This window comes from Mauremys reevesii, linkage group 16 (genome assembly GCF_016161935.1).
Source record: "Mauremys reevesii isolate NIE-2019 linkage group 16, ASM1616193v1, whole genome shotgun sequence".
Taxonomy (NCBI): Eukaryota; Metazoa; Chordata; order Testudines; family Geoemydidae; genus Mauremys; species Mauremys reevesii.
Window position 1 is genome coordinate 11,403,335 of NC_052638.1, and position 26,913 is coordinate 11,430,247.

The 26,913-nt window shown below is 41.9% G+C and overlaps 1 protein-coding gene across 2 annotated transcripts in view; it reads left to right on the top strand.

The window, feature by feature from the left end:
- The first annotated feature begins 2,389 nt into the window (after nucleotides 1–2,389).
- MBTPS1 (membrane bound transcription factor peptidase, site 1) overlaps nucleotides 2,390–26,913 on the top strand; it is a 43,618-nt gene continuing 19,094 nt past the window's right edge. The window contains exons 1-13 of one of the 2 annotated variants that reach the window (XM_039503403.1): nucleotides 2,449–2,533; nucleotides 8,489–8,714; nucleotides 10,593–11,092; nucleotides 11,901–12,158; nucleotides 13,457–13,660; nucleotides 16,594–16,704; nucleotides 17,896–18,005; nucleotides 18,473–18,589; nucleotides 19,774–19,841; nucleotides 20,386–20,488; nucleotides 22,281–22,432; nucleotides 25,239–25,400; nucleotides 26,131–26,275. In XM_039503403.1, the coding sequence (XP_039359337.1) occupies nucleotides 10,906–11,092; nucleotides 11,901–12,158; nucleotides 13,457–13,660; nucleotides 16,594–16,704; nucleotides 17,896–18,005; nucleotides 18,473–18,589; nucleotides 19,774–19,841; nucleotides 20,386–20,488; nucleotides 22,281–22,432; nucleotides 25,239–25,400; nucleotides 26,131–26,275 (1,617 nt within the window). In that variant the 5' untranslated portion in view covers nucleotides 2,449–2,533; nucleotides 8,489–8,714; nucleotides 10,593–10,905. Of the gene's footprint in view, nucleotides 2,534–8,488; nucleotides 8,715–10,592; nucleotides 11,093–11,900; nucleotides 12,159–13,456; nucleotides 13,661–16,593; nucleotides 16,705–17,895; nucleotides 18,006–18,472; nucleotides 18,590–19,773; nucleotides 19,842–20,385; nucleotides 20,489–22,280; nucleotides 22,433–25,238; nucleotides 25,401–26,130; nucleotides 26,276–26,913 lie in introns of both variants that reach the window. The other variant, XM_039503402.1, reaches the window with a different exon arrangement.

Sequence of the window (26,913 nt, forward strand, 5' to 3'; positions counted from 1 at the left end):
AAGTCAAATGGCAAATGCAGCTAAAGCCTACACACTTCTGAAAAGTAATTGAAATCAAGTTAAATACCACAAATATTAATTACTAAAAAAGGAATGTGATATAAATATCATGTGAATGTAACATCAAATAAAGGTTCCTTAGAAATTAAACAGCCAAGTCAGAGCACTTCAAAAACAAAGAATTAGATATAAGTGAGAGAAACAGTAGGTTAAGGATGGACTAGGCTGCCCATGTTTAAGACAAATTAAGTTGTGATCATTTGTGACATTAGTTTGGTCTCAAGTATCTGTTGTCTGTATTGCAAAATAATGCATATCTTGCACTGGGATAGCACTGCGAAGAACCTTGCACTGTCTCTTTCTAATGTGATTTCCTGCTTTAGCTAGTGTCGTCAATTTCTGACCTTCATTAGAATTTAAATTACTAAATTATTTAAAGTGGGGAGGGGAATCTACCTGTACAAGTGATAAAGTGAAGTTAAAGCTTTCTAGTTAACCCTACTGTATATAGTGCATCTTTGTACAGCTTTCCAAGACACAATATATATATGAAACTATCTCTATACTGTCAAATAAAAACTGTTTAATGTATTCATTAATTATAATAATATACTTTGTCATAAAACTATGGTTGTAACTGAAAAAGTGACTAAAATTGCCACCGAGGGATTCAATATTTGTGAGTAATTCCAGATTAAATGTGCTCAACTGATAGAAGATAATACTTTTCTTCTTAACTACAAGCAGTCAAGACTCGTGTAGGAGCGGAAAGTTGTTTCCCTTCCCCCAGCTTGTGCATCATTGCTAGCTTAAAAATAATTAGCTGATTATGTATGAACCAGACAGCTGGGGGGAGCCATGGCAGACCCTCCACCTGCTCTGGGTATGGGGCCTGAGCAGCCCCTTGCCCTGCTGCTGCCCCAGGCCCTCTGCCCAGGGCAGGTGGAGGATCCACACGCTGGTTGCTCTCAGCTGCCTACCCTGCTCTTACCGTCAAAGCCATGCACGGATACAAAATTTGTATCTCTATCTGTGCTGGTATCTGCAGAAATGGTCCCATGGATATCCCCATTTGCAAATCTAAAGTAGATACCCGTGTATTTGCAATGCACTACTCATTTGCAGAAGTGGTCCTTCCAGATCAGTTTTAAAGTATAGTGGCAGCAGAGAAGCTTGTAATGCTGTTTATCATATATATATTAGCTGGAGCCTTCACTCTCCCAGAGTCAGAAGAGAACAAAGCTGGTCTTATTTTTGTACTCTAATCCTCAGCCCCAGCCAGAGCCCTCATTCCCCTACACCCTAATCCTCATCCCCAGCCCTGAGCGCCCCCACATCATGAACCCCTCATCCCCCCCGCACCGTAATCCTCATCCTCAGCCCTGAGTGCCCCCTCATCATGATCCCCCAGCCCCAGCCAGAACCCTCATCCCCTCGCACCTTAATCCTCTGCCCCAGCCCTGAGCCCCCCCATGCAACATGAAGCCCTCATCCCCCTGCACCCTAATCCTGAGCCCCAGCCAGAGCCCTCATCCCCCTGCACCCTAATCCTCAGCCCCAGTCCTGAGCCTCCCCCCACATGAACCCCGCCTCCCCACCTCATCCCCACACCCTAATCCTCTGTCCCAGCCCTTAGCCCCGCAGCATGAACCCCTCATCCACAGCCCTTGCCCCACATCCCAACCCTCTGCCCTAGCCCTGAGCCCCTCCACATCATGAAACCCTCATCCACAGCCCAACCCTCTTCCCTAGCCCTGAGCCCCCTCCTGCATCATAAACCCCACATCCTCCGCCCCACAGCCCTCACCCTGCACTCCCTCCTATTCCCAAACTCCTTCCCCTTCCCAACCCCAAACTCCATCCCAAAGCCTGCACCCTTCACCCCCTCCTGCACACCCACCCCCTGCCCCAGCCCAGAGCCTGCACCCAGCACCCAAACTCCATCCCAAAGCCTGCACCTCTCCTGCACCCTAGACCTCCCCCGCCAAGCCCCCTCGCAGAGCCTTAGGCAGGTGGGGGCGGAGTTGGGGGGCGGGTTCTGGGCACCACCAAATTTTTTACAAACTTGCCACCCACGCAGGCGTTACACCCGCACAGCAGCAGCCCTGCTCTGCTCTGTCCCCCCAGGCCCTCCACAGCAGGGCACTACGGAGGGGCTCAAATCCTCCCGGCAGCGGCAGCGTGGAGAACACGCGAGTCCCCGGGAGGACACGGTGGCGGCTGCCCGAGGCGAGCCCCGGGCTGCTGTGGGTTCGCCCTGCACCCACGTGACCCACAGCTACCCTGCAAGACCTGCATCCCGCCCCAAGCCTCGCGAGACTTCCGAGGCACATGCGCGCCTATAGTCCTGTGAACGGCTCCGGAGTCTTGCACATGCGCCTCGCCTCTTCCCTCCTCCCCCCCACTCCCGACGTTGAGCGTCAGGTCTTGTTCCCGAGTCTGTTGGCCGCCGTCTTCTCGCGAGACGTTGTTAGTAAACACGGCTCAAAATGGCGTGTGGAGGCCCTGGGCGCGGTGCGTCGGCGGAGACACGGTTAGAGGCGGCGGGGGGTGGCGACTTAGGGCGGGTGTTGCCGTCTCGGGAGGCGGCGCTTCACCAGGGGGAGGGGTGATGGAGCGGACTGTGGGGGGCCACAGAGGGCAGGGGGAGAGCTACGGTTGTGCTGTGTGCGCGTGAGGAGGGGGTGGCCGCAGGCCTGGCCCCAGCGGGGCCCGAAGGGCTGAGGGAACCATGGGGGACATATATGGGGACAAGGGGTCTCGCATTGCTGAGGTGAGGGGGCCTCGCGGGGTGAAGAAGCTGCATAACGGCTTGGTGGAGGCATGTAGGGCTGTGTTAGGGAGGGGGATTTGGGGAGAGCGGCGAACGGTTCTCAACGAGCCTGCAGTTGGTTTGTTTCCATTTTCCCAGCTCCTTATTCAAAGGCCCAAACTATTCAAACATCCATCAGGGTAAGGGTAATTTGTTAGAAATGCCATCACAGTAACATTTTGATCATCAGAACCAGTAATTAGCTAGCTAACAACTGAATGTACATGACAAAATGCTTCTTGGGACATCCCAAGTGACATGTCCCTGTGGCCAACGATGTCAGACTGTAGTGAAGGAACTGGGACATGCCACCCTCCCACCCCAAAGCTTTGTTCCTGAGCAGTATCCTGCCAAGTCACTCCTTCACCCCACTTTTACAGTTAAGTGGTGTTTGAATAAGGAGCTGGGTTTTGACTGTATGTGAAAAAACAAATATTGGGTCACCTGAAGTGACCCATTCTAGTGACCATCAGATGGTTCTCAAGGAGCTGGGATATGTTCTATCCATAACAAAAGCTTCATTTCTGAGGTAAACTCTCCCAAATAGCTTTCACTAAAGTATTTAACTAGTTTGTCGCAAATTGATCTGTAACGATCTCACAGAAATTATATGGACATCTAGACATTAGGAAGTCTATGATTACACATAAAGGTTTCTAAACAAACTGTGAACAGGAAAATAGCTACATTTATCAAAATTTAAATGTGTAATACATTTGTTATGAATTTGTCCCAACATTTGTTATGACGAAGGTTATGTTTTAGTCAGAGGTATTTTTAGTAAAAGTCATGGACAGGTCACGGGCAGTAAACAGAAATTCATGGCCAGTGACCTGTAACTAAAAGTTGGGATGGGGGGCAGTGAGTGCTCTGTGGGGAACGGTCTGGGGACACTGAGGGGTGCTTGGGGTAGGGAAGAGTTGGCAGGCTCCCTGCCTGGCTCTGCTCAGCTCCTCGGAAGTGGCCGGCATGTCCCTGCAGCTACTAGGGGGAAGGAAGGCCGAGGGGGCTCCGTGTGCTGCCCCCGCCATGAGTGCTGGCTCCATAGCTCCCATTAACCAGGAACCACCGTCAATGGGAGCTGTGGGGGTTGTGTCTCCGCCTAAGAGGGTCAGAAACATGCTGGCCACTTCTGGGGAGCACCCCCCTCACCCAAGGTAAGCGCCGCCCTGCACCCCTGCCCCAGCCCTGAGCCCCCTCCCTCACTCAAACTACTGCTGCCAGCCCAGGGGCTGCCCAGCTCAGGAATCCCTTGAGCCAGCCGCACCGGCCACTGCAAAGGTCACAGAAGCTATGACCTCTGTGACAGACACGCAGTCTTAGTTATGACTAAGGAAGTGGAGATGGTCCAGCCACAAATGAAGAGTTCTCCCATTTCTAAAAAAAAATCAAAGTGTACCAAGCCACACTGCAACTGCACAAGTCTCAGTGCAACACTAAAGCCACTCACTAGTTCAACTAATTGTAGTGCATTACAATAGAGTAATATCCCTTTAAGTGGATTGCAATTCCTCTAGAGTGCTCACTGCATTCTGTAAGCCATCAGAAACCAATCAGAACTGCAGCATGCATTCAGCTAATTTTTATGTGTTTGTACATACAGGTCTGTTGCATCTTAGGCGGGGGTTCCGTTCCGCGGTTATCGCGTAAAGCAAAAACTGCGTCTAGTCAGAACCTCAAGCCCTTTAAATCCTGCCCGCAGCTCCGGACTGCGGGACGGGGGGAGGGGGCATTTAAAGGGCTCCGCAGGCTTTAAATGCCCCCCCCTCCCGGAGCCGTGGGCGGGATTTAAAGGGCTCCACCAGGCTTCCCGCCCTGGTGGGGAGTCCGGAGGAGCCCTTTAAATCCCGCCCGCAGCTCCGGCGGCAGGACGGGGGGGGGGCGGGGCATTTAAAGGTCCCGAAGCTCCATGGTGGCTGGAGCCTCGGGCCCTTTAATTCGCCCCAGGGGCTACCAGCCACCTCTGCAGCTGGGAGCTCCCTGAGTGATTTAAAGGCCCTGGGACTCCCAGCCACAGCTGATGCCCCAGGACCTTTAAATCTTGAGGCCACGCCCCCTCCGGGACTCCAGGCCTTTCAGCGTAAAGCTGAAATCGCGCATGTTAAATGCGCGTAAGTTGTGAGAGACCTGTAGTTAATAAGCATGGTTATTTGGGGGTCAAATGTGCCTATGCTCTTCCTTCATATTATTTTTGTTGTGTATATTGCAGGACATCCCAGTACACACAAACAAACTGCTTCACATGGCCCCCTCTGCCTAACTCTAGAGGGGAATGAAAAGCAGAAAGCAATATTACATCTCGTTTGTTTCATTACCTCTTTTAGCACAAGTAAAAGAGAGTAAATTGACAGACGTGTGTTGCTAATTTGGGGGTTCCATCTCAGTAATTTCAAAGCAAACTGCATACTTGTCGGTGGTTTCCTCTCCCTGCATCAGGCTCGCACGTGCTTGACTGTCAGGACTGGCTAGGCTGCAGTGGAGTCAAAACATGTCCTGGCTCGCTGCCCAGCTCGATCACCCGGTCACCTGTCCCCAGCTGGATCACTGGTCACTGTTCATGGTGGGGACCTGTGACTCCGGCTTCTCCAAAATATCCATGGGGCTTTTGGAGGTGATGGTGGAATCTCTGTTGAGGATGGCATGCAGCTCTTTGTAAAAGCAACATGTCTGTGGCTCCACCCCAGATCTATTGTTGGCCTCCCTTGGCTTTCACACAGCACTGCTGGTGGTCCCTCTTATAGCCCTTCTCCTCCATGCCCCAAGCAAACTGCTCATAGATGTCTGCGTTTTTATGGCTGGATCAGAGCTGTGCCCACATAGCCTCTTCTCCCTTCCCCCCGACGCAGGAGCGGGGGGGCATTATGGGATAGCTCCTATAGACCAGTAACAGTCAACTGTAAGTAACACACTATCTACACTGACACTGTGTCGACTTTACTACATTGACCTTGACTCTATGCCACTTGGAGAAGTGGTGTTATAAAGTGAGTGTAGTGGGGCAGTTACATCAGCAGAAGTGAAATTTAAGTGTAGATAACATCCACAGCTAGGTCAACATAAGCTGCGTTGCATCGACCTAACTGTGTAGTGTAGACCAGGCCAAAGTAACGTTATCAATGAATTAGAGTACATAAAACAAGCTTCTGTAACATGTACCGTTTAGTCAGTTTAAATGCGCCACAAATAGCAAAATGGTGTAGTATAGGGCAAAGTTTTAAAACTTTAGTATTTGAAGTTATGCTTCAGACCCACATTTGTGCATGACGGTAAAAGTGGCCTGATTTTCAAAAGTGCTGGCTGTACGCAGCTTCCACTGACTTAAATAAGATTTGTGTATTTGACAAGTTGCAGACTTTTAAATTTTGACCAACATTTTCACTAATTTGTGAAAAGCCTTATTTTTCAGTTTATAAAGTTTGTATTTATTTTTATAACATTTTCAAACTCGTTATGGAGGAGCAACAATAGTCAGATTATTAAATGCACATTTGTTTTACGACAGCACTGCATTTTACATAGCGCCTTCTAACTACAGCGGACCAGAAAATGGATTTTTCTTCACGAAAAAAGAAGTTGAAGGTTTCAGAATTGGTTTTCATTCTGCATCTGGACAAAACTGAGATCTTTCCAAATATTTTGCAGAAAAATAGAAACACAGGCACAGCCAATAATTTGGAGGTTAGGACGCTAAAGGGGTGGGAGACCTAGGTTCAAGTCTCTGCTCTGTTTGATTTTTTTAGTGAGGACATAGACCTGGGTGAGCACAGAGTGAGTCTGTCTCTCTGTTTGGCCCATGGAATATAAATATTTATACAAAGAAGAACAGCTTCACAGGGGAGAGTCTGACTCTGAATTAGGGACTTGAACCTGGGTCTCTTGCACCCCAGGCAAGTACCCAAACTACCCATCTGTAGAGTCAGCATCTTTGTTTTTCTCAATCTCTCCTGTTGAAGCTGTTCCACCTGCATAATTATATTAATTAGGCCAGAGAGAGAGAGAGAGAGAGAGAGAGAGACTGAAATCTTCACAGTGACTTTTTTTGGAATCCACCCTTTCACACAATAGTTTTGTTTTCACAAATTTTCATTTTCCAAAAGAAAAAGAAAGCCCAGCAAGCTTTAGTCATAACCCCAAAGTACTGTTGATATTAAACCATTATTACGTGCTTTATTGTGTATTTTATATATAATTACCAAGGATTTTTAAAAATATAATTAATGGTCGTAATACAGTATAAGCCAGAGAGCAAATTTAATATAATTAATAATATGAGAAAAAATGAAGAAATACTACAGTATTTACAATATTAAGTACATTTCATAAAAACTTGCTGTCTGGCCCCCGCTCAAAAAAGAAAAAAAAATTACACCAACACACACAGGAAAAAAAAAAATCTAGCACTTCTGTGTGTGCAATTTGAAGAATCCAAAATCTGCCCACATGCACAAAGACTAACAGGGTTGTATGTAAAAATTCTAGAACGTGCATGCAGTCACATGCTAACCCAGAAAGTGCATGTGCATAGGTTGGAGTATATGCACGTTTTTGCTCAAATAAAAGGTCATCTTTCAGTGATCAATTTCGAATGCATAGGAATGAAAGTCTGTCTTTAAAAATTACCTGTAAATTACCATAATTGGTGCTTGGTAGAGGGATATTATATAATGTGAGAATATATACCTATCATACACTAAATAGTGTTATTTCATGTTCTTTTGGAGGGAAATTTTAACTACTACACATAGAACACTGCATTGTGGTAAAGAAATAGGAGAGCCCATGTTTAAGAAGGATGAATTCAAACTGGAACAGGTTCAGAGATGGGCTACTAGGATGATCCAAGGAATGGAAAACCTGTCTTATGAAAGGAGACTCAAAGACCTGGGCTTGTTTAGCCTAACCAAAAGAAGGTTGAGGGGGATATGATTGCTCTTTATAAATATATCAGAGGGATTAATATTAGAGAGGGAGAGGAATTATTTAAGCTTAGTACCAATGTGGACACAAGAACAAATGGATATAAACTGGACACTAGGAAGTTTAGACTTGAAATTAGACGAAGGTTTCTAACCATTAGAAGAGTGAAGTTCTGGAACAGCCTTCCAAGGGGAGTAGTGGGGGCAAAAGACATATCTGGCTTCAAGACTAAGCTTGATAAGTTTATGGAGGGGATGGTATGATGGGATAGGCTAATTTTGGCAATTAATTTGGCAATTGATCTTTGATTATCAGCAGATAAGTATGCCCAGTGGCCTGTGATGGGATGTTACATGGGTTGGGATCTGAGTTACTACAGAGAATTCTTTCCTGGGTGCTGGCTGGTGAGTCTTGCCCACATGCTCAGGGTTTAACTGATCGACATATTTGGGGTCGGGAAGGAATTTTCCTCCAGGGCAGATTGGCAGAGTCCCTGGAGGTTTTTCGCCTTCCTCTGCAGCATGGGGCATGGGTCACTTACTGGAGGATTCTTTGCAGCTTGAGGTCTTCAAACCACAATTTGAGGACTTCAATAACTCAGACATAGGTCAGGGGGTTGTTCTAGAAGTGGATGGGTGAGATTCTGTGGCCTGCATTGTGCAGGAGGTCAGACTAGATGATCATAATGGTCCCTTCTGACCTTAAAGTCTATGAGTCTATGAGAGGTGGGAAGTCACCGTATCTCCTTCCCTTCCATAGCAATCGCACACACTCCTTCCTGTAAATTTCTGAAACTGAAGCAGCAAAGAATCCTGTGGCACCTTATAGACCAACAGACGTTTTGCACCATGAGCTTTCGTGGGTGAATACCCACTTCGTCGGATGTAAGACTAACACGGCTACCCCTCTGATACTTGATTTCTGAAACTGAGTAAACCATCATAATTTCCTTGCAGTCCAGTTGTTGTTAAATGCTTCGCTCATTGTAAGTAGTCTTTGCAGCACTTCATCTCTATTTTGAAATACACCTCTACCCCCAATATAACACAATTTTGGATATAACGCAGTAAAGCAGCGCTCTGGGGGGGCTGGGCAGCATGCTCCGGCAGATCAAAGCAAGTTGGATATAACGTGGTTTCACCTATATTGCGGTAAGATTTTTTGGCTCCCGAGGACAGTGTTATATTGGGGTAGAGGTGTAGTTCAACCTCAGTTTTTACTGCCTGATATTTTTTAATTTTTATATTAATGATGTTCAGTAGATTATCCCTTGGGCATGTGTTGGTGAATATCACCTTGCCTTTCTTCAGTTTGGCCACACACTCTATGGAGGACAGGCCAACCAATGTTTTGGTTTATGCAGCTGCCCTTGAGGAGCCTTAAAATATTTGTCTCAGTTCTGGTGGACATTTATTTCAGGTCTCAACTTGAGTGAGATGCTTTGGAATATCTAAATCAGCAACAACGTCAGCTACTTTCTTCTTAGACTTCTGCTTCCTGTTACAGTTATGCAAGATGCCTATAGAAGTTGCACATGGTTTACCTTTAATTGTGTCTTTAATAATTTCCACAAACTCTGAAGCTCTTCAAGGAGTTTGTCATTCAGATCTTGTTTTTTCAGTATTCTGAACCAGTTTTTTTAACAGTGGTATTACTGTCCCTTGTTAGTGGGCATTTTATTGCATGTAGCACATTGCCACTCCATAATGGTCTTATTGAGACATACTTGAACAATATTTCCTGCAATTCAGCACCCTAATATATGTCTGGAGGAGAATTTACATTCTCCTGATCATCTTTTTCGAGACTAGGTGATGAAATCAGTTTAACAAAAGTTGAATTGTGCAAGTTGCTCCCTGTTTACTCTCAATCACTATTTCATGATCAAATCCAAGAATGTTTTAAATGAAGAATATCTGTTGTTTCTGTACATATTGTGCTACCTCTTTTAGTGCACTGTCTAGTAAAATATGGTGTACTGAAAATCATGCTGCAGAAACATACAAGAAAAACTTCTTGACATCAGTAGAAAATCACTTTAGCTAAATGTCCACATATTATTATTTTTTATCATATGTATTGCGCAAATGTGTAACATTGTAAAATCAGCTTACCCTCTCCCAGTACATACTTAAAACAAGCATTGAGATAACTTATAGGAGTCATCTGGCTGATAACCTCTGTAATAGTATGAATTAAAGCACAACCAAAGTCATAGTTTGCTTTTTGTTCCCTCAACTGATGACCAGTTACTCTGAGTATCTGTAGAAAGCAAGGCCAGCTAAAGTGAAATGTTTGGAGTGCTTTGGTCAGCTGTTAGCATCTCTGCTAACCATAGTTAAGGCTACATTTTTGTCATGGGTATTTGTAGTAAAAGTCATGGACAGGTCACGGGTAGTAAACAAAAATGCAAAATGCATGGCCTGTGACCCATCCATGACTTGTACTATATCCCTGAGTACATATTGGGAGTGCCACAGGTGCTGGGGTGGGAGGGTCAGTCCGAAGGGTGCCGGGGGGTTGGTCTGTGGAGTTCCACGAGGGTGAGCAGCCCAGAACCCCTGCTGGTGCTGGGGCGGAAGGTTGGCAGAGCTGGCAGGTTCCCTCCCCGGCTTCTCAGATAGCGGCAACATGTCCCCCCTTAGCTCCTAGCTCCGCGCACTGCTAGCTCTGCAGCTCCCATTGGCCAGCAACAGTGGCCAATACCCCCACCCAAACTCTTCCTATTGCTGGGGGGCATAATCTAAAATGAAATGGTTTCTCTCCGATAATAATTGCTGAATGTCAGTTATTGTTTTAATATACGTTTTTGTATGTTTGCAAATCTAAATAATTTTTGTTGGTGGGTTTGTTTATTTTACAGGTCGGATTGCAAAACACTTGCTTAATTCTACTTTGGGCTTACCTTTCCCATCAAAAAATGGAGTACAGGACTCAGCTATCACATTCTGAGTGAGAGAATCCTTTAATCCAAAATGGAGAAAAAACGTAGAAAGAAATAAGCCTGTTTACTAGGCTTAACCTCAAAAAACCATGAAATCTAGATTTTTGCTTAACTTGGACAAAACTTTGAGACTATCCAGTTGAACAGCACAGCAAAGGCAACATTTATTGATACAAAATTGAACTAATTTATAAAGAGAAAACGTGTCATTTGAATATATGGAATTTTTGGAATGAAACCATATTCTCTTATGACCATGAAGTTTGCAAACATCTGGTTGATCCTGATTGTAATTTTACTCTGTGGCAAAAAACACCTGGGTACAAGACTAGGAAATTCCTCTCATGAGGCCCACCTATGTCCTGGATGCTCTCGTCTTACTTTGAAAGTGGAATTCTCTTCGACAGTAGTAGAACATGGTAATAAAGAATCCAGTTTTTTAAAATGTGTTTAAAGTTTAGATACATGCTGCTGATGATTTATGTATTATTTGTCTTAACATAGTGCTCAAAGACCCCAATCAGATATGGGGTCCTGTTGTGCAAAGTCCTTTACAGTCATATAGGAAGGTTCCGTCCCGTTCCCCTTCAGTTACAGTCTAACTGAAAACAAGATACATAAAGAAAGCATGACAAATAATAGGAGGGGGTGGGAGTAGGAGACAAGCTAATGGTAAAAATATCATGGGATTATGTAGGCTAACAGTGTGCACAATTTGATGGTTCCAAATTGTTTAGAAGGTTGTTTTTGGAGGGAACGGGTTTGTCTCTGACATCGTCATTAGTTGGCTTATTTTTAATGCACATCAAAATGCAGATATAAAGACAATTTAAATATTTTTTCTGGATGTTTTACAAATTCCACAGCAAAAAAGCCATATAAAACAAAAAGTGTTCAGTATTTTATATTTTCGTGACAGTTTCTGAACTAAGCTATGTATGAGGTTTTCCAAACAGTCTGGGCATAATTAATTTTAATGGAAGGTACGATATTTGTCTAATGTGTTTTAAAACCCCTAGACTGTTTTGAAAATCATAACCTATATAAATAGTAAATCCAAGTTACCATAATATTCTTAGTAATGGAATCATAATATTTTCATTTGGGAGGTGGAGACATTTGTTTTGATAGTAAGGAAGAAGATTCAGTTCTTGGTGGTGGTATAGATGTGCCTTTTGTAATGTATGGTTGAAATGTCATTTCTAACGTGTGGTGTTCTGCTTGCAGAATATATTGTGGCTTTCAATGGATACTTTACAGCTAAAGCTAGAAGTAAATTTATTTCAAGTGCACTGCAGAACAGTGATATAGAGAACTGGAGGATTGTACCTCGCAACAACCCAGCCAGTGACTACCCTAGTGATTTTGAGGTGATCCAGATCAAAGAGAAACAGAAGGATGGAGTACTGACACTAGAAGACCACCCAAACATCAAACGAGTAACCCCCCAGCGGAAAGTATTTCGCTCTCTCAAGTATTCAGAGCGTAAGTATATTCATCCTTCAAAAGAGCTGTTCCTAATCTCCGATGGCACTAAGTTAATTTTTAAAAAATCAGTAGGCTTTTTCCAGTCCCACAAAATTAGTGTTACTACTCCGGGGGGGATTCTCCGTCACTGCGGAATGCAGAATTCCCTGGTTGCCCTGCAGAATTTCTGGCCGCCACTAGGGGCTGCTGGACTCTGCAGAGCACAGTGAGCAGAGCGTCCAGCCTGGCGGGGCTGGAGGCTGCACGCTCTTTGATCCTTATTCTCCTGGGGATGGGGAAGGGCCTGGGAGACCCAGCCAGTTCTGGCAGAGGGTGAGGAAGGGCACGGCTGCATCACCCCATGTCCCCGGCGAGACAGTAAAGAAGCTGGGTGAAGTAAAGGCTCTGGGGGTGCTGGTGTCTGTGCCGGGGGCTGCTCCGCAGCTAGGCACTGCAGGGATGGGAGTACAGGTGTCTGGGCTCTGGGAGCCCCACACAGCTCCCTCCAGCACCCCCCATCTGGAACTGGGTTGTTGGGGTTTCTTTAACTCTCTACTCCTTGGGGAATTTTTTTTGCTGTTGTCTCTATTATTGACATATTTGTTGACAGGTATTTTGAAATAAATTACCAAAATAATTGAAACTGAAGTGATTATATTGTGTTATTTTGACAAATAAAATATGCAGAATGTTGCAGAATTTCAAAATATTGTGCGCAGAACTTTTAATTTTTTGGCACAGAAATCCCATATGTTATACAAATGGCACAGAAATCCCCCAGGAGTATGTTATACAAATGAGAATACAGTGACTTCTGGACGTTATGATTTATTTCTGATAAAGGCTCATCCCGTTAACTGTGAAACTATCACTATTTTAGAATACCTATTCTGAGGTGTGATCAAGGATTCAATTCGGTTTAAAAGCTGTATTTTCTGTTGTGACATAACACAGTATGTTATAGATTCAATCTACTAGGGATTTAATGGACAAAATTCCTGCTGACTTCAATGGGGTCAGGATTTCACCTATTGACTTCAGTTAATTTATTAACATGCTTAAGTTAAACGTGTGTAATATATTCAGTATAGGAGCTGTAGTAATTAGCTTTTAAAATGAAGCTTTTGTATTTAGAGGATATATTAAGGATTTAAATCAAATTTGGGTCAGACGAATGTCTGAAAAGTGAAAATTTTTCTGTTTAAAATTTTTGTTCACAGTAGGGCTAACGTGTACTAATAACATGTTTATATATTTCATAGTATAGAAAATAAAATGTGTTTTGTTTTTCTTTTCTCCATCCAAATTATATCTAGCTGATCCTACATTGCCATGCAATGAAACCAGATGGACTCAAAAATGGCAGTCATCTCGTCCTCTGAGAAGAGCAAGCCTATCATTAGGCTCTGGATTTTGGCATGCAACAGGCAGACATTCAAGCAGGCGTTTATTGAGAGCTATACCACGGCAAGTTGCTCAAACCCTGCAGGCAGATGTGCTCTGGCAAATGGGTTATACAGGTATGCTTTTGTCTGTTGGTTTGGGATAACTGCCTGGCTAGAAAACAAAAAAAATGTCTCTCTCTGAAACAAGTGAGAAGAAAATACTCATGTAGTAATAAGGATACACAACCATTTCCCTTTTTGTATTTATTAAGCCATTACAGATGTGTCTAAATTCTCTAGAGACTGAGGCCAGGTCTATATTAGGAATGCTTGCACTTTTGCTGGCATGGCTTATTTCAGCCCCCCTGAGCAAAATAAGCTATATCAGCATAAGTGCAGTTTTACTGGTATAACTGTCTATACTAGGGGCTTTGCCAGCATAGCCACGATGGTCACTGTTCACATCTCTCCCCACCCTTAACCAGTATATGGTTGGTTATGTAATATGCTAGCAACATTTTGTAGTGCAGACCTGGCCTGAGAGGTACTTAGTTTTGTGATACATTTATTGAACATTGCTGACTTGATGGAAAGTGCTATATACCATTTGTATTTATGCAGACCAGACTCGGTGCAGCTTTTCTTTAGCTGAAAAATGAAATCAGTTATTTTTAAATGGTTAAAGAGAACACACAGCCCAAATTTTTCCCACAGCTCCAAATTCTTCTTTCCACCCATGTCATCTTTTTTTCTGTCCCCCTACAGCCCCACTTCTCAACATGCTTCCTTCCCAGCTTCCCTCCCAGTTTCCCTGCTACGTTAAACTTTTAAATGTTGATATCTATCAACTTTTAAAAGCTTAATGTGGTAGGGGGAGATGGTGAAGAGCAAGCATGTAAGGTAGAGTGTATGTCTCTGTGTTAGGCATAGTTGGGGCTGAGGGATGTGGGAAGGAATTCAGCTGTGGAAGGTGTAGGGGACATTGTTATCCACCTTAGCCCACTACAGAGACTCAGATATCAATATTGATAGCTAATCATGTCAGTAATTGTCAACACTGATCTACCAATACAATCACTAAAAAATAAATAAATAAAGGAAATCACAAGTTAAGGCATGCATATGAAGGTTACCTTAAACACCCAAACTTCACATTACTTGAATGTTCTCACAGTACATCTGCACAACAGCTGCCTTGCAGTTCCACCAACTAGCCAGCTGTAAGTCAAACACTAATTTTTTCCACCTTGCACTCAAAACGCACAACTCTTATTCCAGTCTCACAGTTTTTCTTGTGAAAATAACATTAGAGACTTTACTATATATGTATATAAATATATTATAATTTAGCTGTTGCTGTAGAGGTCCAAGGCTGGGCTTTGGATGTAATATAGAGCAGGGGTTCTCAACCTTTCTCTTTCTGAGGTCCCTCCCCAACATGCTATAAAAACTCCACGGCCTACCAGTGTCACAGAAACTGTTTTTCTGCATATAAAAGCCACAGCCAGCATTAGGGGTTAGCAAGCGGGACAGTTGCCTGGGGCCCCACACCACAGGGGCTGCTGGGAAGCTACATTGATAAGGCTTCAGCTTCAGCCCCAGGTGGTGGGGCTCTGGGCTTCGGCCCCATGCAATGGGGCTTTGGCTTTCTACCCTGGGTCCCAATGATTCTAATGCTGGCCCTGCTTTGCGCACCCCCTGAAACCTGCTTGTGGCCCCCCAGAGCACCCCAAACCCTTGGTTGAGAACCACTGATACAGAGGATTTTGTAGGTGCTCTGGATGTAATGTAGAGGTATTTTGTGTGAGCATTGTGGTTGGTTCTATGTTGGAAATTTCTTGTGGAGGTACTTTCTCATAATACAGTAAAAGCTTTTTTAACCAGCATGCTGGGGGAATGGGGAGTGCTGGTAAATTAAAAATGCCAGTTAACTCAGAGGGAGGGGGTCTGGAGTGCGTGTGTGCGTGTAGGGCAGGGATGTGGGAGGGGCTGCGGGGCACAGGCACTGGGAGGGAGTTTGGGTCCGAGAGGGGACTTGGGTCGTGGGAGGGAGCTCGGGATGCCGAGTGCGGGGTAGGGGGGTACACTCACCTCCAGCAGCTCCCTGCAAGCGGCTCCCTGTCCATGTTGCTCCTGGCGGAGGTACGGCCAGGCAGCTGTGCAAGCAGGCACACTACCTCTGTCTGCAGGCATCGCCCCCCCGCAGCTCCCATTGGCTGTGGTTCCCGGCCAATGGGCTGGGAGCCGCAGAGTAAGCACTTGAGGGGGGGGCGGGAATAGAGGCAGTGTGCCTGCAGAGCCACTTGGCCGTGCCTCTGCCAGAAACAGCAGGGACGGGGAGCTGCTGGAGGTGAGCACCTCCCCTCCCCCAAATCTGGCACCCCAACCCCCCGACCCAAGTCCTCTCCCGTACCCAAACTCCTTCCCAGAGCATGCCCTGCAGCCCCTCCCACATCCCAACCCCCTGCTGGCCCTGCACCAATTGCACTATAAACCAGACTTTTAATGCAGATCAGAAATGCTGGTTTATAGAGCTTGCTGGTTGGTGAGGTGTCGGATGAAAGAGCTTTTAGTGTACATAAGTGCATGTTGGAAAAGTTAAAGTTGCACAGGCAACTATATTTTATATTTCCTGATCTTTCAAGTGTTTCATTTTTGTAAACTTAATATTCTTTTAAAATAGTTCTTTAGAAAAATATACAAAATCATTTTTGTTGAAAAACCAAGATACATGTATAACTTTCAGTTATACTTGTATGCCTGTAAAAGTAAAAGGAGATCAATTTATTGATCTACTTACCTTGATCCAAATCCCTCATGGGGTCAAAATTGGCTTTACTTTTTTTTCCCCCAGACTCTATGAAATTAATCTCTGCCTTTATGAAACTGAAAGGAACTAATGCTCTTTAGGTGAATTTCTAGAGTGAACTTAGACTTTTCGTTTTGGAAGACATGAAAGTGTAGTGCATTAAGCACACAGGAGACTTCTTTTACATACCAGAATAAACTGATACAAGTGCTAAATCAAGGAAATATGTTTGCAAACCAGTCCTCTTTTATGGAAATAGGTGCTGGTGTAAGAGTTGCTGTCTTTGATACTGGACTGAGTGAGAAACATCCACATTTCAAAAATGTAAAAGAAAGAACAAACTGGACTAATGAAAGAACTTTGGATGATGGTAGGTTTAAATATACAGCATTGCTGAAACTATAGACCATGTATTTTACATCACATGTTGCATCCTGGATTATGAAGTAAAATTGTTTATTTGAGATTAGAACTACATGTCTTCCCAGATAATGGACCTAATTCTGCAATGTGTTGAGTGCTCTGAACTCTCACTAAATTCACTGGTGGCTCAACACCTCCCAAGATTTTGTGTTATCTCCGCTGAGTCATATGCCATATTTCTTCAAGGATTTTAAGAAAGGGCTAGGGGACAAAATATTATCCAAGCAGAAATGCAAAGTAGAAATACCAGGGGGTGAGGCAACTCCCATGCATTTTTTTCTTTGCCCCTATTTTTTAGTATTAGTGCGTTAATTTTTTCCATTTATCAGGGATAATATTTTGATTCATTTTCAGGTAATCTAGTGAGTTATCACAGTTTTGGCAGCGCTCCTTTAAACATTAGTAATCGACATAATTTTTCAGTGGAAAAGTAAAATTGTGGTACCAACATAAACTCTGCAGATCCATGCCAATATTCCGCATTTCTTTTTATCTGCCTTTGTATGATTGTCTCTTGTCTTCTTGTATTTGCCCCATCTTATATACCAGTGCTGCAAATATGCAAATACTTAACTTTATGCAACATTTTTTATTCAAAATGGTATTTTGATTTCAAATTTGGTCAATTAAAAAAACAAAAGCAAAACTACACACACACACAAAGGTTGAAAAACACCCGAACAGCCGAATCAAAACACTTGGGGGCGGGGGGGGGGGGGGAAATATTGTTTAGAGTTGACCAAAACATTTAACAAGTAAACTTGAGGGATAGAAAATATTTCCTGTCTGTAGGATATCCTTTTTCCTCTGTTTCCCCCCACTGAAATCAGTAGGAAAACTTCGCTTCAGTGAGGCCAGGATTTCACCCAATATATGCAGTTTCAATTGTAGAAATTCTTGATGGTAGGAATCTCTTAGCATCTATTGCAATGTCTTTTAGATCAAAGTGAAACAAGTTCTCAACTTGGACCAACATTTCTGTTGCTTTTTAAAATAAACTTAAAATTTCCTAAGGATGAAAGAGATAAGCAATTGGATATGCATACAAAATGTCTGGATTTTTTAAATTTTACAGTGAAATGGTTTGGCCTTTAACATTTTATTTTATTAACTTTATACTACTACTAATTTGCAACAGGTCTGGGCCATGGGACGTTTGTGGCAGGTGTTATAGCCAGCATGCGGGAATGCCAGGGATTTGCTCCAAATGCAGAGCTGCACATTTTTAGGGTCTTCACAAATAATCAGGTAGATATTGTAAATGTTTTATTTTAATTCAAACCTTTCTGGAATAACACAATATTAACCCTTATATTAAAAATACGGTTAATTCCCATGAACTTTAAAGTATTTCCTTTTGTAAAGAGAGGGTGTTTTTTTATTTTTTTTAACAGAATTATGTACATTTACACAGATTTTAGAATTGCCTTCTGGAGTTTATTACCAAATTCTCATTTGAAATTAAAATCAACTTCACACAAGGCCACTACCTCTTACTTTTAGTGTTGTTTTAATGAAGGATTTAAAAAAAAATCAAATGAACTTTTTATTTTAAATACCAAAGAAAAAAACAAAATAGGATTTTTTTTGTTTCAGCACTCTACTTTTGTCTGTTTTCTACCCTTAAATTTCTATTTCTTTTAATACCTCGCTTTATTTTGTTACATTCTCATTTGATTTCTAAATAGTTGCTTTTGTTGTACTTTATTAAACAGGTCTCCTATACATCTTGGTTTCTGGATGCCTTTAACTACGCCATCTTAAAGAAGATAGATGTATTAAACCTTAGTATTGGTGGTCCAGACTTTATGGATCATCCTTTTGTTGACAAGGTAAGTGCAAAAACTACGAACATATATATTTAGCATGGTCCCGATTCTGAAATCTGTTCTGTGTGGACAGACCCTTATGACTGTGCAGAGTTCCATTGGCATCAGTGAAGCTCTGCACAGATTCAGGCATCTGTCCTTGCAGAGCAGCTTACAAGATCAGCGCTTTACTGGCCACTATTTTTATTGGAATGGTTTCTATTAAAAAGCCCATGTATACAGACTGATGGGTAAAGTTTTCAAAGTGCTAGGTGAAGTATTAGTAGTGTGACTCTCAACAGCTTAAATGGAAAGTTGTTGGCTAAAATCCATTGCTGCTTTTGAAAAATTTACTCCTGAATGGTTGGCTAATTTTGTAATCAGAATCCATTTATCAGAAGTTCAATTGCAAATTTTATATGAGGAAACTTGATTTAATTAGAAGTAGAGTTAATAGGCTGGAATATGTGACTACGAGTCTTTTTCAAAGTAAGTCAGCATTGAAAAATAACTTTTAAAAATTAGCAATTACATTTTATCTTTAAAAATTGTTAAGCCCACATTCATCTGTAGTAAAAACTGCAGAACTGTACCTGAATCATGAAGAAATATGACTTAGACTGACAGCCATGGGAACCAATCTTTCAAAAGCACTAAATTAATTAAAATGTTTATAAAGAACCAAAAACTAAAAACCTGCTTTGGAAAGGGCTATGTAGGTAGCTTGGCACATGAAAATAATTTGTACTGTTCCAAATGCTCTCTAAATTACCTTAATTCAGTTTAATTTGACAATCAAACATTTACCGCTTTCCTTGGAAAATTTGGGTGGAAAGTAGTATTTGATTTAGGTGTCTAGAATGTACATGTTGTTATGCAAGGGTGCAATTACTGGTGGATTATTGAGCATATAACTTAATATTAAAAATTACATGTCTTAGCTGAAGGCATGCAAATCATTTGTCTCTTTTGAAAATCTTGGCCTGCACTGACAGTTATGTTTATTCTTACTCGTTGAGACTGAGAATTATATTAGTGAAAGTGTCAATGGTATGTGTGATTCAAGTACCATTAAAATAAAAAGTATGGATTTAAGGAAATTGTTGTCGTCAGACCAGTGCAGTACGTGTGTATATAATTTCTTTCTTTCTTTAACTGGCTTCAGTACATTTCTTTAAATAAAGTGTCTATCTTTGTTGGCTTTGCAGGTATGGGAACTGACAGCTAACAATGTGATCATGGTTTCTGCTATTGGCAATGATGGCCCTTTATATGGGTAAGTTTCTTTAAAAGTGTTTGATTAAAAATTTCCTGTATCCGAGGTATATTCCCAAGAATCAGATTATTCTGTCTTTTGAGAATGAGTCAGGCTGTTTTTTCCACTGTAGATTTTTCTTTTACCTGAGGAGCACATTCCTGAATTAGATTAGCGGCAGCTATTTAATTCAGTAGTTTTGATAGTATGTAAACCCATAAAAGAAGTCAGTGAGTCCTTAAAACTGATGTTTGCCTGTCAATATGAACAAACTTTCATGCATGCAAATCTCAAACTGCAGGGAAAATCTAAGAAATGTATTGATTGCTTTTTGGCCCCTCATTTAATAATATTACAATAAATATCGCTCCTTTTCTTGGTATATGTTTTGATATTTTACGGGATTGCTTGAATAGTTGCTGTAAATGAAGTTGTCAGAAATAATTCACCCAACTATCCAAGGTTGTCAGTTGTCAAAGCTGCAGAACCTAAACAGACAAAGAAAACCTGGTGGTGATGTGCCCATTATTTTTATTGTCTCCCTCCCTCTGCTCACTCATTTTAGCACTCTCAATAACCCTGCTGACCAGATGGATGTGATTGGAGTAGGAGGAATTGACTTTGAAGATAATATAGCTCGTTTCTCATCGAGGGGAATGACCACTTGGGTAAGCTCAAATATAAAATATGCATGGCTTCAAAACATTTAACATAAACTTTCTCATTCTAACAGAGATGCCCTCTCTCCTATGTTAGCTTTTTTAAATCTCAGTAGCTCCAGTCATCTGGGATTAAATTAGTTCATGTGGTTGAAAAGGTAAAATGTGCAAAGTATTGAACTGTAATAGGTACAGGAGAATTGACTAAATGAGTCTCTAATCACAAACTGACTTCAATTAAATGAAGTTCCTTTTTAGGTGATAAAAGTAAATCCTTAAACAGAACTTTATTGTAATGGGCTTTTAGGTTTTCAGTGCTACATGGAAGTGAGCCAGAGGGACCCTTTTATGCCTTTTGATGAGGTGCATCATGTCTGCCCTCAAATCACCCAGATTTGTTACTCACTGTGCAGGATGCTGTGGTTACTGCTTCATTCCACCTCATTCTCTTTGTGGGATCCTAGCTCCACTGTCAGCACTATCCTTAGGCCGTCTGTTAACTTGAGGAGCAAATATGGGCTGAGTGCTTGTCTCTAGAAGCTGTGCAAGCCCTTTGCTACCCTTATTAGAAAAGATTTTTAACCTAAATCTCCCTTGCTGCAGATTAAGCCCATTACTTCCTGTTTTACCTTCCATGGACATGGAAGACAACTGATCACAATTGATTGCTGTTTATAACAGCCCTTAACATATTTGAAGATTATCAGGTCCCCCTTTATTCTTTTCTCAAGACTAAACATGTCCAGGGTTTTTAACCTTTCCTCGTAGGTGAGGTTTTCTAAACCTTTTATCATTTTTGTTGCTCTGCTCTGGAGTCTCTCCAATTTGTCCACCTCTTTCGTAAAGAGCAGCACCCAGAGTCCAGGACAATACTAGCTAAGGCCTCACCATTACCTGGTAGCTAAGTTCCCTGTAAGTTGTGCAGCCACACAGCAGCCGCCTTAGCACCACACAGGTGCTCAGGGAACCCGCCCGAGGACCTGTAGCAGCCAAGGGAGGGGTGCCTCGGCCCCAGCCTAGTCCGGCCCCAAACTGCCAGGGCAGCCCAGCCAGGCACAGACCCGGCTGGGGTGGCCCTCCCCGGACCTGTCACGGCACCCCTCCCTCAGGCCTGAGCCTGCCGGGGGAGAGGCGCCTATCCCTCCACAGCAGGGAGAGGTGCCTCTCCCCCGCCAGCACAGGTGCTGCTGTGGGAAGAGAGAGCTGGGGGGAGTCCTCTCTCCCTGCCGTAGCCCCGGAGCACCCTCGTGCACCCCAAACCCTCATCCCCGGCCCCACCCCAGAGCCTGCACCCCAAGCTGGAGCCCTCACACCCCTGTACCCCAACCCTCTGTCCCAGCCCTGAGCCCCTTCCGACACTCCGAACCCTTCGGCCCCATCACATGAATTTTGTTATGTGCACCAATATGAATGTGATGTGTCACACATCACCTCCATATTGGTGCACATAGCAAAATTAATTCCGTACGTGGGTGGGAAAAATTAGAAGGAACACTGTCTGGTAGAGTGGAATAATTACCTCCTTTGTCTTGCATGTGACTGATTAAGACTTATGATTTTAAGCTGTCTGAAGAAGTCTACAATTTTCTGAATTTAATTTTCTACTTAAAAAAAAAATGTGAAAAATTTATATGAACTGTTAATTTAAAACACATACAGAATAGTTTTAATTACATAGGAATTGCCCAGGTTGAATTAGATCTGGGGTCTATCTTGTCCAGTATCCTGTCTCTGATATAGGCCAGCACCAGTAAATGATATGTTGATATAAACATAAACTGTTTTTTTAATTAATTCATAGGAACTGCCAGGAGGTTATGGTAGAGTGAAGCCTGACATTGTTACTTATGGCTCTGGAGTGAGAGGTTCTGGTATGAAGGGTGGATGCCGCTCCCTCTCTGGGACAAGTGTTGCCTCTCCTGTAGTGGCGGGTGCAGTCACTTTGCTAGTAAGGTAATAATTAAATGAAGAACACATATCTCAAATGCATTTGATTAACAAGATCTGTAAATTGACTTTTAAAAAACCCCTCAATTAAAAGTATTTTTCTGCACTTATGAAAACTAACTTTCTGAAGAACAACAAACAGTTTTTCCGTTTGAGACATTAAATTGTCTCTAATAGTTTATATCTATGGGGTGAAAGCCTGAAAACTATTGGGCCTAATATTTAGATTTTAGGGCTGTCGATTAATCACAGTTAACTCACGCGATTAACTAAAAAAATTAACCGCAGCTTTAATCACACTGTTAAACAATAGAATATCAATTGAAATTTATTAAATATTTTTGGATTTTTTTCTACATTTTCAAATATATTGATTTCAGTTACAACACAGAATACAAAGTGTACATTGCTCACTTTATATTAATTTGTTTGCGCTGTTTTTTGCAGTGTTTGCACTGTAAAAAATGATAAAAGAAATAGTATTTCTCAAGTCACGTCATACAAGTACTGTAGTGCATTCTCTTTATCATGAAAGTGCAGCTTACAAATGTAGATTCCCCGCCGCCCCCCTCCCGCCCCCCCACATAACTGCACTCAAAAACCAAACAATGCTTTGGTCACCATTCCATAGGACATGCTTCCATTCTGATGATACATTATTTTTTTAACAAGCATTAACTGACTTTGTGACTGAATTCCTTGGGAGAGAATTGTATGTCTCCTGCTCTGTTTTACCTGCAGTCTGCCATATATTTCATGTTATAGCAGTCTTGGATGATGACCCAGCACATGTTGTTCGTTTTAAGAACACTTTCACTGCAGATTTGACAAAACTCAAAGAAGTTACCAATGTAAAATTTCTAAAGATACAGCACATGACCCAAGGTTTAAGAATCTGAAGTGCCTTCCAAAAGCTGAGAAGGGCAAGATGTGGAGCGTGCTTTCAGAAACCTTAAAAGAGTAATATTCCGATGCAGAAACTACGTAACCCGAACTACCAAAAAAGAAAACCAACCTTCTGCTGGTGGCATCTGACTCAGATGATGAAAATGAACATGCATTGGTCCATATTGCTTTGGATCATTAGCAAGCAGAACCCGTCATCAGGATGGACATGTCCTCTGGAATGGTGGTTGAAGCATGAAGGGACGTATGAATCTTTAGCGCATCTGGTACATAAATATCTTTCAACACCAGCTACAGCAGTGCCATGCAAACGCCTGTTCTGACTTTCAGGTGACATTGTAAACAAGAAGTGGCCAACATTATCTCCTGCAAATGTGAACACACTTGTTTGTCTGAGCGATTGGCTGAACGAGAAGTAGGACTGAGTGGACTCGTAGGCGCTAAAGTTTTACATTGTTTTATTTTTGAATGCAATTATTTTTTGCACATAATTCTACATTTGTAAGTTCAACTTTCATGATAGAGATTGCACTATAGTATTTGAATTAGTTGTAATAAAAAAATAAAATGAGCGCTGTGCACTTTATATTCTGTGTTGTAATTGAAATCAGTATATTTGAAAATTCAGAAAACATCCAAAAGTATTTAAGTAAATGGTAGTCTATTATTGTTTAACAGCGCAATTAATCATGCGATTAATCACGATTAATTTTTTTAATTGCTTGACAGCCCTATTAGATATACCAGATTTAAATAAATATTTTATAATATTGATCCATTTTTGCCATACTTTTTAATAGCTTTTTAATAGCTTGTTTCAGTCATTGAACTTTACTTGTCCATTTGTTCTGTTAAAAAAAGGGAGATGTTTGCATTTTGCTCTTACACCAGGTGCCTGAATACTATACATTTTATGTATGCGGGGGTGGTGGGCGTATTGGTTGTTTATATAATTATACGGCTTCTTAAGTCTTTCTGCTAAGCACTAAATAGCTGTATGAAAAAGAGGATTTTTCATTTTTTACATTGAACTTGCAATAATATTACAATAATTTAAGAATATCTTGCAGTAGTTTAAAAATGGCCCACATGCAATCCTTAGAAAACTTCATCCCCCCAAATTTAACTATTCACATGTATTAGTAGCCTGTATATTTCTTGAATATAATTGCAATTGTTTTCTTCAAACATAATAGTCAAGTACGTTTTTTCTGTTTTCCTTAAAAAGAAGTGGGTATTTATTAAGGAGAAAGATATATAAAGATTTAGATTTCCAGAGAACGGGGCTAGATGTTTTCAACTTCAAGTATACTTCTGACATGGAACAAAATATCTCTTGGGCTGAAAATATTGTTGTCAGTTGAGCATATTGGGTTGTAGAAATGAAAAATTATACGTTTTAAGGACCAATATGTGGCGAAATTGCCATTTCCATTTTAATCTTAAGCTTTTCCATTGAAAAGTCACTCAAGTGATATTCTCCAGTTTTAACCATAGGTTATGCATATAACAGATTAACATCAGTTACATTTTGCTTAAATTGAATGGGTTAGAATAAGTTTAGGGCTTGTTTACACTTGAAACGCGACAGCAGCACAGCTGTAGCCGCTCACTACTGTGGCAGGAGGGATTCTCCTGTTGTCATAGTAAATCCGCTTCCTGAAAAGTGGCTGCTAGTTTGACAGAAGAATTATTCTGTCGACCTAGTGATGTCTATGCTGAGAGTTAAGTTGGCTGAACTACTTTGCTCAGCAGTGTGAATTTTTCACATGCCTGAGCAATGTAGCTGCATTGACTTAACTTTTGAGTGTAGACCTGGCCTTAGTCTCATTTCTCATTCTATGCCTAGCCTGAGACCAGAACAGTTCCTATTAAATATAATCTAATAATCATTTGTCATTTTTAGCACAGTTCAGAAGCGTGAAATGGTGAATCCAGCTAGTATGAAGCAAGCCCTGATTGCATCTGCACGTAGGCTTCCTGGCGTTAACATGTTTGAACAAGGGCATGGCAAACTGGATCTTCTTAGAGCCTACCAGATCCTTAATAGCTATAAGCCACAGGCCAGGTGAGTGTTAATTCTTAGTTAATAATCTATTCATATTCGTTGTGTTCTGAATATTTCTTTTAAAAGAAAGTCACACATCTTGCTCAGCTGAGCAGTCTGCATGCTCACATGATGACGAGAACTCACATATAGATTACATAATTCAAATAGAAGAGTTTAATGAAAAGCCTCTTGTCAGAAGCCGCCATGTTGCTAAAATTAGAGAAGAATAGGGGCATGAATCTCTCACCTCTTTATTATGAAGGTTTCTACATTTTCTTCCCTTACTTAATTTAATCCCCTGGGTGTGTAGTGGAAAATTTAGCACTATGTTAACAAGTATTGTGAATACAGCAGTTAAATAGAGAAATAGTCCAATTCTAGTTATCCAACACCAGATTATTATTTTTTGTGCTAAATTATGTCCGGTTACTTTTTCTTTTTCTTCTTTCTAAAAATAAAAAGAACAACTTTATTTCACATAGAAATGTAGAGCTGGAAGGGACCTCAAAGATCATCAAATGCATTCCCCCATGCTGTGGCTGGCTTAAGTATCACCAGACCATCCCTGACATAAAACTTTCTCATGTTCTATTTTAATTTAATCATGGTTTTTATGTCTCAGACTCATTGGGAAGAAAGATCAGAGCCGTGAGAGTGACTGTAGCTTGCTAATTTTACCTCTGACTTTTTAACATGATTGAGTTGTATGTACTTTTTTTAATTTACTGTATGTATTCTTTTTTTTCAGTTTGAGTCCAAGCTACATTGACTTGACAGAATGCCCCTACATGTGGCCCTATTGCTCCCAACCTATTTATTATGGAGGAATGCCAACTATTGTTAATATTACCATCCTTAATGGTATGGGTGTCACTGGGAGAATTGTAGACAAGGTAAGACATAAATAGCCATGACTTGGAACAATAATGTTTCACATTGAAGTGCTGCTGCCAGTCCTTTCCCAAGTCAAGGCTATTTCATCCTTTCACACTGGAGAGAGGATAATACTTTGTGCTCACTTTCCTATTTCGCATGATAAACCTGGTACACCTAGAGCTGTGTGAATAATGGATTTTTTGAATTGTTAGCAATTCTGAAAAATCAAAACCTGTTTCGTTTTGGGTCGAACTGAAAACAATTTTTTTCAGCAATTCAGAAAGTCAAAAAATGTTGAGCTGGGTTAAACCAGTTGAAACTACAACCCAACTCAAAGGATTTTGTTTCAATTTGGGGAATTTTGACAAAAGCAAGGGAGGACTGGAGTTGTAACATGTCTAGAAGATGGGATGGCTCCCTTATCAGCTTTAACCCAGTGCTTAAGGCTCTCGCCTGGGATGTGGGAGTCCAGGGTTCAGTCCCCCATCTGTTTGCTGTGGAGAAACAATTTGAACTTGAGTCTCCCACATTGCAGGAGAGCACCCTCACTACTGGGCTCAACCTCTCCTGCTGAAGCTGTTCCAGTTTTTATGAGTAATTAGTCATTGGATCAGGGATTTGAATTTGGGTTTCCCATGTCCTAAATGAGTGACCT